Source organism: Crinia signifera, chromosome 1, assembly GCF_055691185.1.
Source record: "Crinia signifera chromosome 1, ASM5569118v1, whole genome shotgun sequence".
Lineage (NCBI taxonomy): Eukaryota > Metazoa > Chordata > Amphibia > Anura > Myobatrachidae > Crinia > Crinia signifera.
The window spans coordinates 248280117-248293724 of NC_139217.1; the positions used below are offsets into that span (position 1 = coordinate 248280117).

Consider the following 13608-nt stretch of genomic DNA (forward strand, 5'->3'; position numbering starts at 1 on the left):
ATGGGTGCTTATACAATGAAAAATCACATTGCACAGAAAATTTGCATGCGATGCGATTTTCCTATGGTGCCCTACCTATGTAAATTTGGCGCCCTGCAAATACACAAGTACCTACATTTATCCCAAAGGGAAATAAGAGTAATATCAAAAGAACAAATGGTTGAACAAAAAAGTTAGGGAAGCAATAAGGAGAGCATTTAAAATATACAAGGCTAATGGGGATGAGGCATTCACTAACTACAAAGAATTAAATACAATTCGTAAACAGGAAATTAAAGCAGCTGAAAGGGAAACTGAAAAGCGATTAGCCAATGAAAGCAGAACAAATCCCCCAAAGTTTTTTAAATACATAAATAGCAAAAGATTAAGGAAGGAGACCATAGGCCCCTTAACCAGTGTTAACAGAAATCACATTACTGAGGATAAAGATAAACCTGAACTGTTAAATACATCTTTTTCATCTGTCTTTACTAGGGAGGAACAGGTAGTAGAACCTACAGGCACCCAGTGCCGGTGCAAGGCATCGGGGCGCCCCAGGCACCCCGGCGCCCACCCACACCACGGGTGTGTGTGTGTGGGGGGGGGATATGGCCGCTGTGGGGGGGGGGGGGGGGGGGGGGGGATGATGCAGCCTGTGGGCTGACTGGTGGAAGGGAGGTACAGCGACTAAGCGAGGGGTCTTCAGCAGGAGCTGAGCGCCGTCAGCGGGCAGGAGCTCGGGCCTAGCTCAGTGGGTGGGAGTGAGAGCTGGAGGTCTGGCTTAGCGGGCAGGAGGGAGTACACGCTGCGCTATGTGCAGTTCAGTCCCGGTGCAGTGTGACTGACTGACATCTTCCTCCACCTGCACCATGTACAGCCACTCAGTCGGGCAGCGTCTGAGGGTGAGCCAAGTGCTCAGCGCCACCCAGCATTAACATGTGCTGCCCAATCCCAAAATCCCAGCCGGCGTGCGGATCATGGGGGAGGGGGGGGGGGGGGTGGTGGAAATACGGTCGCCGTGCTACTCCGGGGGTGAGGGATGTTAGTGACCGCCACTCACCTCCATCCAGGGGTCCCTGCTCCACACTACCACCCCCCCAGTGGCCCTGCAGGCACCACATATGAGAGGAGCTCACTAGATCTAAATATAGATTTCACTACAGGAGATCCATAAGAGGGATAGCAAAAGCAAAAAAAAAAAAATCAACAGAGCAAGATGAGATTTATCCTAGGGTTCGCACAGAACTCACAGGACTATATACTGGCAGATCCTCAACTAAGTGATATCACACAGGTGCTTGCAAGGGGTATGGATCATTAAATAGCAACTAGGTCGACAAGCATTAGGTCGACACCACTAGGTCAACATGACTGAAGGTCGACATGACTGAATGTCAACATGGGGTTAGGTTGACAGGGTCATTAGGTCGACACAAGCATTAGGTCAAAAGGTCGACATGGAGTATTTCACTTTTTTTGGGACCCGCATGGCGACAGTCAACATGGACACTAAAAAAGTGCACCGCTGTGCTGGCATCCTTCAGGTACGGTACCTCGCTACGCTCGGCACACTATTTTATTCTCCCACCGCGCCCTAGTGGAGTGGATGGCTAACTTTGACACTCCAGCTGTTGTTGAACTACTGTATCCCCTTGCAAGGGAGGGGGTGATCTTGAGTTGGGCGAAACCAAGTGTGCTTTCCTTACTCAAGACCCACCCCCAGGCTGAAGACTGGCACAAATCCCCGCATGCAGGGCATTTAAGGGCCTGCTTGGACTTTTAGTTCCACTAAGACTTCGAACAAAAACAGTGTGGACCAAATTCACCTATCAGGTGATTCTGCACAAAAATGAAATACATCAGATTATCTGTTAAACCAACCAATGTTGCTGTTTGCAACAGAAATCTGGTAATGTAAGGGAACAGAGGACAACTGGTCATTTGCTCCCAAACACTGGAAAACTGTCAGACCAGTCCATTAACCACTTCTGTACATTTTACAGCATTTGGGAGCCAAGGACTGATTGCCACTTGCTCCCATACCTTACCAGAATTTCATTCCAACTAGCAGTTGGTTGGACAGAGACTATTCAGGTATATGATCAGCTTTAAGAACATTCTCAGGTGCTAAAATTGTCAAATAGCAAAACCACTATTTCTCAGCATTTAGTTATCTAGCACCAGTATATAGTTTTATGGTGTATGGCAGGCATGTCCAAAGTCAGGCCCGGGGGCCAATTGCGGCCTGTGCTGTCCTTTCAAGCGGTCCACAGCCTCCAGCTTGAAGCGGGCAGAGCATAAGATGTGGGAAGCACAGCACAGGACACTAAAGTTGGGGCCCCAGCGAGCGCGCCTTTACCTTGCTGTCTGCTGCCAGGGGCGTAACTATAGCACCGCTGCCCCGCCACCGCGGTGGGGCGCTGTGCATGTGGGGGCGCCGGGGGCTGCGGTGCTATAGTTACCCCCCCCCCCAATCCCCCGCAGACTTACGTTTCTCGCTGGTCCCGGCGGCTCCGTTTTTCTGATGAGGACCACCACAAAATGGCCGCCCCCATATAGCACACTGTTCTCTGAAACTGTCCGCTGTATGGGAGCGGCCATTTTGTGGTGGTCCTCAGCAGAAGAACGGAGCTGCCGGGACCAGCGCGATAGGTAAGACTGCGGGGGAGGGGGTTAGCATGGGCGGCGAGGCGGGGGTGGTGGGTGCTTGACGGGGCGGCGGCTGGGGGTGGGTATGGGCGCCCCCCCCTAACGGCGGGGGGGCGCCCAAAACGTAGCTACGCCACTGTCTGCTGCAGTAAGGAGGTGCCGGCCGCCAGTCAGATGTGTTTGGCATCCTACCCCTGCTGCTGCAATCGTATATCACCCTACTCCACAATCACAGTGACAGCAGTGTTTGGGGAGGGGGGCAGCAAGGGGGAAGCTTTCTCCCGTAACATGCAGAGCGGAGGAGGGCAGCAGCGGGAGCCCAAGCATCTCCTGTCCTTGCAGTGCCTTCTTTGCCTCTCCTTCCTCTGGCTCACACAAGGGGTTGGGAAAAATACAGAGAAGGGAGGGGGCAGAGTGGGGGGCATACAGTGAAGGAGGGTCAGGCTGGGGGACATACAGTGAATGGAGGCAGTGATGGCCATTCAGAGAAGGGGGAGCAGGGGCAGGCTGGGGGACATGCAGTGAATGTGGGCAGAGTGGGGTACATAGTGAATGGGGGTCATACAGTGAAGGAGGGTCAGGCTTGGGGACATACAATGACTGGAGGCACTGATGGACATTAAGAGACAGAGTGAATGGGTGCAGAGTGGGGAACATACAGTGAATGGGGGCAGGCTGGGGGAAATACAGTGAAGGGGCAGGCTGGGGAACATAGAGTGAATGGGGGCAGAGTGGGGGACTATTCTGATAATGGGGAACATACAGTGAATGGGTGACATACAGTGAAGGAGGGGCAGGCTGGGGAACATACAGTGAATGGGGGCAGAGTTGGGGACCATTCTGATGTGATTAATGATTCAAAGAATGTCAGGCTGAATAGTCGGCCCCCACACATTTACACTTCACCAAATCTGGCCCTCGTCGCAAAAAGTTTGGACACCGCTGGTGTATGCCTTATATTTGCCATTCAAATTTGTATGTACAGAACTGCTACATTTATATATTGTAAATAAATCCATTCATGAATGGTGCTGCTGCTTAATAGAATATGGCTAGTGAGGGTAAGGAGAAAAGGGTTATATCTAAATGATCCATGTACAACATACTGTACATATGTGCAAGGATGTAAAACAGTGGTTCCAAACCTAGGGTACATGAACCCTGGAGGTACGCTGCAGACCTGTTGGGGATACTTGAAAATAATATTGAGAAAAGAAGAAGAAAAATATAATTAAACTTCTTCCAGCTTTATTTACACATCATAATCCTCAACATGAAAGTAAAGATAAGACCTATACAAAATCTGAAAGAGTTAAAGATTGGTGTAAATTACGGTACTTGTTTCCTAGCACAGCCACACCGATTTGTATCGGGGTGATCGTGTCGGAAAAATCGCGTCGGTCGCATCGCATGTGACCAAATCGCATGCGATGCGACAGACGCGATTTTTACATTGAATCAAATGTGAATAGGGCCCCATGGACCCTATTTTACATTGGATTCAATGTAAAGTATTCCCCAGACCCCCAATTTTACCCCCTCAACGTCACCCCACGATTGACGCCAACCCGAAGCGTGGGGAGCGCAGCGGTGCGCGTCCTCCTACCTTTTCATACCCCTACTATCCACGTCGGCGTGGAGTTGAGAATATAAAGCATGGCGAGCGCAGCGAGCCCGAAGCGTGGCGAGCACAGCGAGCCCCGTGAGGGGACGCGTATAACTTCACAGGTATATGCGTGCACTCGCCACGCTTCGGGTTGGCGTCAATCGTGGGGTGACTCTCACAATGGGGTTGCGTTACTTTTACACCATGACGGGGCCATATACAATGTGAAATGGGTCATATTGGCCCATTTCACATTGTTTCCTATGTGAGATGGACTTAATCAAGTCCATCTCATCTTGTGCCATTATAATGGCACATGACCGACGCGATGCTCCTGATTTCAATGTTAAAAATATTTTAACATTGAAGCCTATGGCAAAATCGCGTCCATCGCGTTGGGGGACATGTTAATGCACGCGACCGACGCGATGCCCCCGATTTTGCCTTTTTCGGCAAAATGGACCTGATTTCAAAGGAAATCGGGTCCATCGCATTCATCGTGTACCTTAACTTTAAGGTACACGATGGACGCGATTGTGGCCGTGCTAGGAAACAAGTACCTAAATTACTAACTGGTCAAGTCGATTTCTAGAATCATGCACAAGTGATTTGATCTATTTTGCTGGGTCAGTAAATATCCCAACTGATTCCAAAAACAGCAATCCTAAAAACATTATCTAAGTCAGGCATGTCCAAACTATGTGAAACTAAACATCCCAGCTGTTGTGAAACTAAACATCCCAGCATGCCTTGCCAGAGTCTTAGCATTTCCTAATAGCAAAAGGCATGATGGGACTTGTAGTTTCACAACAGCTGGAGGGGCATAGTTTGGCCATGCCTGATCTAAGTAGTTTTGGAAAACATGAGGGTTGAGGAGGAGAAGAACCACTGACATAAACTGGTAAGACATCTAAAAGATTACCTTTCCAACTAGCCAATTAGTTGGTTGGCTGGAACAAAAACCTGGTAATATATGGGAGCAAACGACAATTGCCATTTGTTCCAAAATGCAAGAAAGCCAACAAAAACAGTACTTCAGACAAACTGGTTCAACCAAATGGATTTAACAAACTTTACAAAATCACCATTTGTGAAATTCTGCTTATTTATCTAGAAGAGAACGGATAGAATCTCCACTTCTAAAAACTTGCACTTTAGTAAATATACCCAGTAATATTTAGGTGTATGGTCTGCTTTAGAGTAACTATTGTAACCTTTTCATGTACAGCCTTGACATTGCTGTTCAAGTTACAGGCAAATTGGCCACCATCTCACATCAATTATAGTAGTTGAATTACCTCAGAAAAAAACTATTCCTTGAGGCAGGGGCACACTTTGGCGCAGCAGAAATTGTCGCCCCCTCTCTTCCTATTATTTACATTGTTTGGTTCTAAGCTCTCATTTGAGGATTTGCAATTAAACATAAACAGGGCCCCTGCCCCAGGGCCATCTTAACACATAGGCTTACTGGGCAGCCTTCCTAGGGTACCACAATTCTAGGGGCCCTCGAGCAGGGGTTTGCTGGTGTATTCAGAGTTTCTTGTGTGGCTAGTAGAGATTACTGGTGGGCTGCTTTCATCATACATTACACAAAATCAGGACTGCTGGTAAACATTCTCTCCCAGCCTCCAGCCAAACAGTCTCTGTGAGCATGCTAATTGCTGGGTGGTTGATAGCAGGTGAAGAGACACCGTAGGAAGCTATGTTTGTATTACTTCAGTAGGGGCCCCAGTGCATTACTTTGCCTAGGGACCACAATGCTGTTCAGACGGCGTTGCCCCTCCCCCCCAATTAACTAATGCTGTGTACACACGGGGGAGATATATTGCTCAGCCATATATTGCTGAGCAATATATGGCTGAGCAATATATTGCTCAGTTTCTCCTGTTCATCAGCGACCAGAGATGGTCGCTGATGAAAAAGAAACTGCCCGGGGGAGCCCGGCAGTGGTAATCAGCTGGTCGCAGGAGCATGTTCCTGCGACCAGCGATCACCACAGGGGCAAAAACGGGAGCGCGCACCCGGCAATATATCGCCGGTGCACACTCCTATTGCGGGCAATATGGTCGCTCAGCGACCATATTTCCCGCGATTTTGGACAAAATCGCCCCCGTGTGTACGCACCTTTAGACCTTTTCTTTTTAAAAAGGACAGTTCCAGGGGATGTCTGTGCATGCCCTACCCATTTAAGTTTAAACTTTCCATTAACAGTAGTAAAACAAGCATGTAAGTGCTGCCCCCCAACAAGTAGGCACCCCCCATGCCTCATGGGAAACTCACTACTGCCTTGATCACTCCACTACTAGTAGTGCATGGTAATGCAAATAATTCACCATAGTTGGAAACGCTCTTTGAAAAGGGATCCAGGATAAAGCGTGGAAAGACACATTAGGATACAAAAATAATTTAACCCTTTCAATTACCCCAAAAAATTTTGAATGCAAACTGTCTGGTTTAAATTAATTGTATTTTTTTTTATTCAAAAATGGTCTGCATTTAATGTTGAACGATGTTAATGTTAATATTTTAAAGTGGCTCACCACTGGATCTGCTAGTAGCACTAGGGCTGTTGAGCCTAACTAGACGTTGGACCTGAAAGGGTTAAGGGGCTCTTTTCTCTCTCAAACTGAGTTCTGTACTGTTCAAACTGGATACCAGATCCAGGATTAAGGAAACTACCAAGATACTACAGGCAACTTTGAAGGACTTACAAGTCTTTATGGCTAAGATGCAGACAGACCAATTATCTCGTAAGTGTTGGCTGTATAGCATCGTGGCAACAGTAAAATCTCTTTAGAAAAAGTGCTGTACAGTCTTTATAGCCTTCTTTGCTAATTGCACTTGAAAGATTCTGATACCAATAGTTAAAAGCCATGCATAGATTATAGGCAGGCAGTTGCTCATCACAAAGAATCTGCTGGGTTTCTGAAATTCCTGCTGCTTGGAGCTGTTATTCGGAGCAGGTGATTGTGTGTGCGCGCATGCGTGTCAGTGTCCCAAACTGAGCTGTTAAAAATATTATCTACAGTAAATATAAATAAAAGGTTGTTTGGTCAGAAGAAAGCAAGATATCATAATTTGGGACTGAGCTCCAAGTACGGTTTGGCAAAAAACAAACACTGCACACCACTCAAACCAGAAGGGTCTAGGAATCCCTGTGTTTGGTATATAAATAACTTATAATAATCAAAAAGGCATTTTTCAAGGGAAGGCGTAAGCTACCAAATACACTCAAATTCTGGAGGAAAACCGGTGGCCCTCTGCTGTAATTGCACCAAAAGTGGACTTTACAAGACATTTCCTGTCTTGTTATTTCAGTTTTTCATTATTAATTTCCAGAACTATTCCCTTCTTGTTTCATTAGTTAAATGTTGTGATTCAAATGATGTAAAGTTTATTTTTCATTGATTTTATTTTCCATGGTGCAATGTGACAAAGGAAAGACATGACAAGGTAAACTTATTTCCTATAGGTACTGTACTGTAAATGGTAGCCTGGACTCTGGGCCAGATTCACTAAGCTTCAAAAGTGATAAGATGGAGAGTGATAAACAACCAGCTCCTTCCTGCTGTGTCACAGACGGTGTTTGAAAAATGTCAGGCAGGAGCTGATTGGCTGGCTGTTTATCACTTTTAAAGCTTAGAGCAGTGGTCTCCAACCTTTTTTGGGTCGGGAGCTACTCGCGACAAAATAAACCGCCCGAAGAGCTACTAAAGTAAAAAAAAATTTAAAATCTGCATAATATCCCAAAAAATGCCCTTTACACATAATGCCACAAACTGTAATGCCCCAGACACATTATGCCACACAATGCAATGCCCCAAAACATACCTCCCAACACTGGAGGCAGAGGAGAAGTCATCTGCGCGTGCCGTAGGCAGGCGCCAAAAATTAGAAGGTTCAGCTACTACCGTGGAACTCCTGCGAGGCTACATCCCCCATTTTTTCCGCTATGGGGGCATAGTCAGCTCTCTAAGAGCTGTAGCCACATGGGGTGCGGCCATGGAAAATGGGGGTGTGATACACATGACCACAATAGTGCAGTCCGTGATACCCATTATACATATGCCCCACACCGTGATGCACCATTATACATATGCCCCACACCGTGATGCACCATTATACATATGCCACACCGTGATACTCCATTATACATATGCCCCACACCGTGATGCACCATTATACATATGCCACACCGTGATACTTCATTATACATATGCCACACACCGTGATGCACCATTATACATATGCCACACCGTGATACTCCATTATACATATGCCCCACACCTTGATGCTCATTAAACTTGTGCCACACAAATGATGCCCATTACACATATTGCACACAATGTCCCACAGTAAGGCTAATAAAAAAAGGTACTTATGAGTTATCCGGGCGCCCGATTTCTAAATCGGGTCGGATCGGGCACATCGCATCGCATGCGACCATCGGATGCGATGCGATGACCCGATTTTTCCATAGGAATCAATGTTAAAATGGACAGAGTCCATTTTAACATGGAATTCAATGGGAAAAAGGGGTCCTTTTCATACCCCTACTATCCAAGTGGGCACGCCCGAAGCGTGGCGAGCGTAGCGAGCCCCGCGAGGGGACATAGAATACCGTCCCCTCGCGGGGCTCGCTTCGCTCGCCTCGCTACGCTCGCCACAGGTTTATATCCAACTCCATGCCCACTTGGATAGTAGGGGTATGAAGAGGACCCCTTTTTCACATTGAATTCCATGTTAAAATGGACTCTGTCCATTTTAACATTGATTCCTATGGAAAAATCGGGTCATCGCATCCGATGGTCGCATGCGATGCGATATCGCATCGCATCTGATTGTATGCCTTAACTTAAGGCATACAATCAAAAAATCGGGCGCCCAGATAACTCATAAGTACCTAAAAAAATGTAAATTACCTGGGGTTCATTTTTGTTGCCAGGGGTTAATGCTCATTGATAAGGGGGTCACTGCTTGCCCCCTCCACTATGCCCGTCTTCAAATGGGCATAGTGGGCAGTTTCACTACAATAAATAAATTAGTCATTGCTGCTGCTGCCGCGTTCGGAGCTCAGCTCAGCTCCATCATCTGGCTGGCTTATGGAGCCCCCCACACCATGCTAGAAGTCATATTTGCAGATCTGACAGTGAACACAGCGCTGCAGCGTTACCCGGAAGTGCCGGGAGCGCTTAGCGCGGTGCTCCCTGTCAGACGCTAGAGGTCAAATATGACTTCTAGCGCCTGCTGTCTCCTCTGGTCCCGACTCCCCGTACAAGGACTAAAGCGGGGGGGGGGGGGGGGGGGGGGAAGCTGACGGCGGCTGTAGCGGGGCAAGGCGGCGGCTATAGCGCCGCAAGCCTGCGGCAACAGCGGGCAGGCGGGCGGACCGGGCAGGCAGCAGTGGTCGAGCCACCCGTTTCGCTCAGGCGAGCTACCGGTAGCTCGCGAGCGACGGGTTGGCGACCACTGGCTTAGAGCATCTGGCCCTGTGTCTGTAATGTGAAGTGGCAGGGACAGTTTTATTTGAGACTTAATCAAGTAAACTGAATTATACCCCTTTTACATTGCAAATGCCCGGTTGCACCCGGGATTTGGAGACTGGTCAGTCCCGGGAGGAACCCCATACACCCGCCCGATGTGATGTCAGCACATCCCCCCGCCCGATGTGATGTCAGCACGCTGCCTCCTCCCTATAGTGTAAATGGGACCTGGGTCCCTCGACCCGGGTTACCAGTACAAGACCTTAACCAGGAGTTTTATAATTATTTATAAATTATATTACTATTATCGTTGCAACTAACATAGATTGACAGTTTTACAATTATACATATTTAGACATGTCTTCATTATAGGGGCATAGGTATCTCTGTCGCTCAGAAGGAAGCTGGAGTTTGGTGCCTTCCAACACAAATACGGTGTGGGTCAACATTCACTGGTGCATCATCTCAGAGGCCATCCTGTGTCCCCTATTGCAGGTGTTAGCAGAGCCAATTCCCTACTGGTGCCCCACAGAGCTCCAATCCAATGGTCACACTTTGATCCTGATATGAACCACACAGGTGCTGCTTTACATGAATCTGCCCCTTCAGGGCTGGAGCCTCCATTTCCTCTGGGAGTTTCACTACTGATAATACAAATCTCACAATAATGAGACTATTTAATGAATATAAATTTTAATACACATTTTTTAAATAGTCATTTTATTTACAGTCACTGACATTTCATGAAATAACATGGTCTGAAGAAAATATGTAGTGTTTACTAACACTAAAAATTAATTTGTACAATACAATTTTTGATACATTATCAAATACAGTAAAGTAGGTGGAATGTAGACAGATTCTTTCATTTAGAACTATTACCTGGTTGTAATATTTGGTATTTAATAAAAAAGAAAGCCATGAGTAGGAGAGGTGTAAGTAATATTATAGGCATACAATGCAAGCACAGAAAAATGCCATGACAGAAGGGGCTTCTGGTCTCAGGGCTGCCAGGGGGTGTAAAACAGCTACTAAGTTTACTAAAAATCTGGCAACATTAACAATGCATACTTAAAAATACTATTTAGTTGAACCTCATTTTCCCATTAAATCCAATACCACAACATAGTGGAAGATTTAATGGTACAAAAAAAAATTAGCTCTACAAATCAGTAAAAATATATATATTTTAAATTAGTAAACATTCTGGTAACGTGTTTCATAATTACAAAGATCAAAGTTTCTAATGCAATTATCAGCATTGCATGCATTGGCATTTAGAGCGCACATCCCATCGCACAGACCAAAAGTATGCGCTGCACATACTTTTTGAACTAGCTTCGGATCGCATCGCATGCAAATCGAATGTGATGTGATGTAGTTCAAAATGCATGCAATTATTGTAATGTGTATGGTCACCTTTATGTAACCCATACAATTATGAGATATTGTATACAATCATTCAATTTCAACCACATCTATTCGATAAATCGAATAATTGTATGCACATTTTATGTACCATGTGACGCGATACGCATGCCCAGTGGTCGAAGTGATCACTCGCAATGCGATCAGCAGGAGTGCTGGTGAGGGGAATTGGTTTCGCAGAGCAGGCGTCACCAGTCAGTGGCGGTCGGCAGAATAAAAAAAAACAAAAAACCCCACACATTTCAAAAGACTTGGCGGCCAGTTTGATTACCGCCGCCCGCCAGTCCTCCTGCACAGTGCTCCGCTACATCGATGCAACATCGGGTGCTGTAAAAAAGCACTTGGACACCATAAAATGCGATCGGATGCAATGGCAGAACGCATTGATCTGTTGAATCATAACCAATCGCATATGTGTATTGGCACCATTACTCTGATCAACAGCCACGTCAGTGTTGTAATTTGCATGCATATCTATTGATTGGAGAGTAAGTGTAATAGGGTATTCTGTTATGTGAACAATAAAGCGTATTTGAATGCTTACAAACTAGAATAATAATAAAAAAAAAAAAATTTGCATTTAATAAAAGTTGTATTTTTACTAGTGTGGGTTTTTTAGAAGTGGAGATGTTGCTACTAGCAACCAGATTCTACCTAGAAACCTTTTGGTTGCTATGGGCAACATCTCTAGTTTAAAACCCCTAAACTTAAATGTACCCCATAAGTGCAGAGGGTATAATCCTTTTCATACCAGGTTCATACAACATTGAATGCAATTTAATATATACTGTACATGAAAAAGATGTAAGCGTGTGAAGTGATGTGAAACAATGTTCTAAAAGAACACGCTCACTGTTTTTCATATATAGTAATTGTCATTTACAAAACAACAACCCCAAGATTACAAAGCGTGATTATTTACAGACTTCTATCAAAGAACAATATAAACAGACTAATTATCTCATATTTGAGAAAGCACTGTTGTGGTGACATTCTACACTAGCTGTACATAATATAAATAAAATCATATGTAGATATAAATTAGAAAGATTCCATAGGTATTTCAAATGATGCTTCACCATGAGGAAGCTAAACATATAAAAAGATTTGGTTCACTTCTCAAAATACACTTTAAATACATGTTCTCTCCTGTTCACATAAAACAATTGCACCAAATACACAGGCAGGGCTATTTGGTCTTTTGCGTCAAATGTCTTAATATGCAGAGACTTCATCCACTGCACATGTCGCAATAAACAAATAAAAAACTTGCATGGATTATGGTGTGCACACACCTATGCCCCATTCAGACTGTACATTACATATGCACATATGTAATGAGCCGCTCATTACATATGTGCATATGTAATGAGTGGCTGACTCATTAAATATGCACTGCGCTGGCTCAGCTAATGCTCAGTGTCAGACCCCCTACCCGTACCCTTCCAGCGTCCTGCAGCTCTCCTCCCTGCCTGCAGTGCGGGAGCTCCTGCTGGCAGTCTTGTGGGCTCTGGTGCCTGATCCCCTCTCTCTATACCTCCAAGAGGTCACTCCCCAGCGCATGTCCGGGATGACTCATGCTGCTTTCACACCGCAAACCTGCTTTAGACCAGGTATTTACATGCGATGTGAAAGGGGTTAAACTTGCTCTGACCCGTTTTAAATACCTGGTCTAAGCAGGTTTTGCGGTGTGAAAGCAGCTATTCGACTTGCTATGCAATCTTTGCTAACTCATGTGCTATTTACATATAATTAATGCTATCTGCTTTAGATTCGCACTATATAGTCATTGCTGCCCTGTCTATCTGGGTTTTGGATTTGTGCTGTCTCGGGAGCGCGCATCGGGATCGCAAGGTAAAAAACCTGTGAGATCTGCACGTGATCCCAATGCGATTTTGACTATACAGTCAAAAGCTCATGCTGGATTGTACCGTGTGTACACACCATTACTTCTATCTCCTGTTACTTAATGCTACCCCCCTTATATATATATATATATATAAAAAAAGTCAACTTGTCATTAAATAAGGAGGGGGGATCTAGCAGAGATGAATCACTTTATACCCATAAAAAGGGATACATTTGAGATCATGTAATCCAGCTTCTTCCAAAGACAAAAGCTTCAAAGAAAGTGTAATATGGACATGGTAGGTACTAGAATCACAGTCTGTTAGAAGTCTAGAATGTTCTGCGGGTGGTATAGTCGAGGACCATACTCGCAGCACCCAGTAGAGCTGGCTCAGCTAAGTCTGACACAACAACGCTGACATCTTGGACTGATGCTAATCCTCTTTTCTGTATCATTTCTTCCACCACACTGACGTACTGGTTTGCTAGGACACCGGAGAGGATAACTAACTGTGGATTTATGGTGTGAAGGATGTTCACAATCCCAGTGCCCAAAGCTGTTGCCGCTGTTTTAGAGAGAGAAAAAAGAAAAAAAAAAGTTTAGCTGAAACTGAT

General features: G+C 45.5%; 1 protein-coding gene across 2 annotated transcripts in view; it reads right to left on the reverse strand.

The window, feature by feature from the left end:
* Positions 1-10409: 10409 nt before the first annotated feature.
* Positions 10410-13608, reverse strand: part of GNE (glucosamine (UDP-N-acetyl)-2-epimerase/N-acetylmannosamine kinase) — a 52977-nt gene continuing 49778 nt past the window's right edge. For both annotated transcript variants that reach the window (XM_083179934.1, XM_083179942.1), the window contains exon 12: positions 10410-13559. In XM_083179934.1, coding sequence (XP_083036060.1) covers positions 13324-13559 — 236 coding nt within the window. In that variant the 3' untranslated portion in view covers positions 10410-13323. The remainder of the gene's footprint in view (positions 13560-13608) is intronic.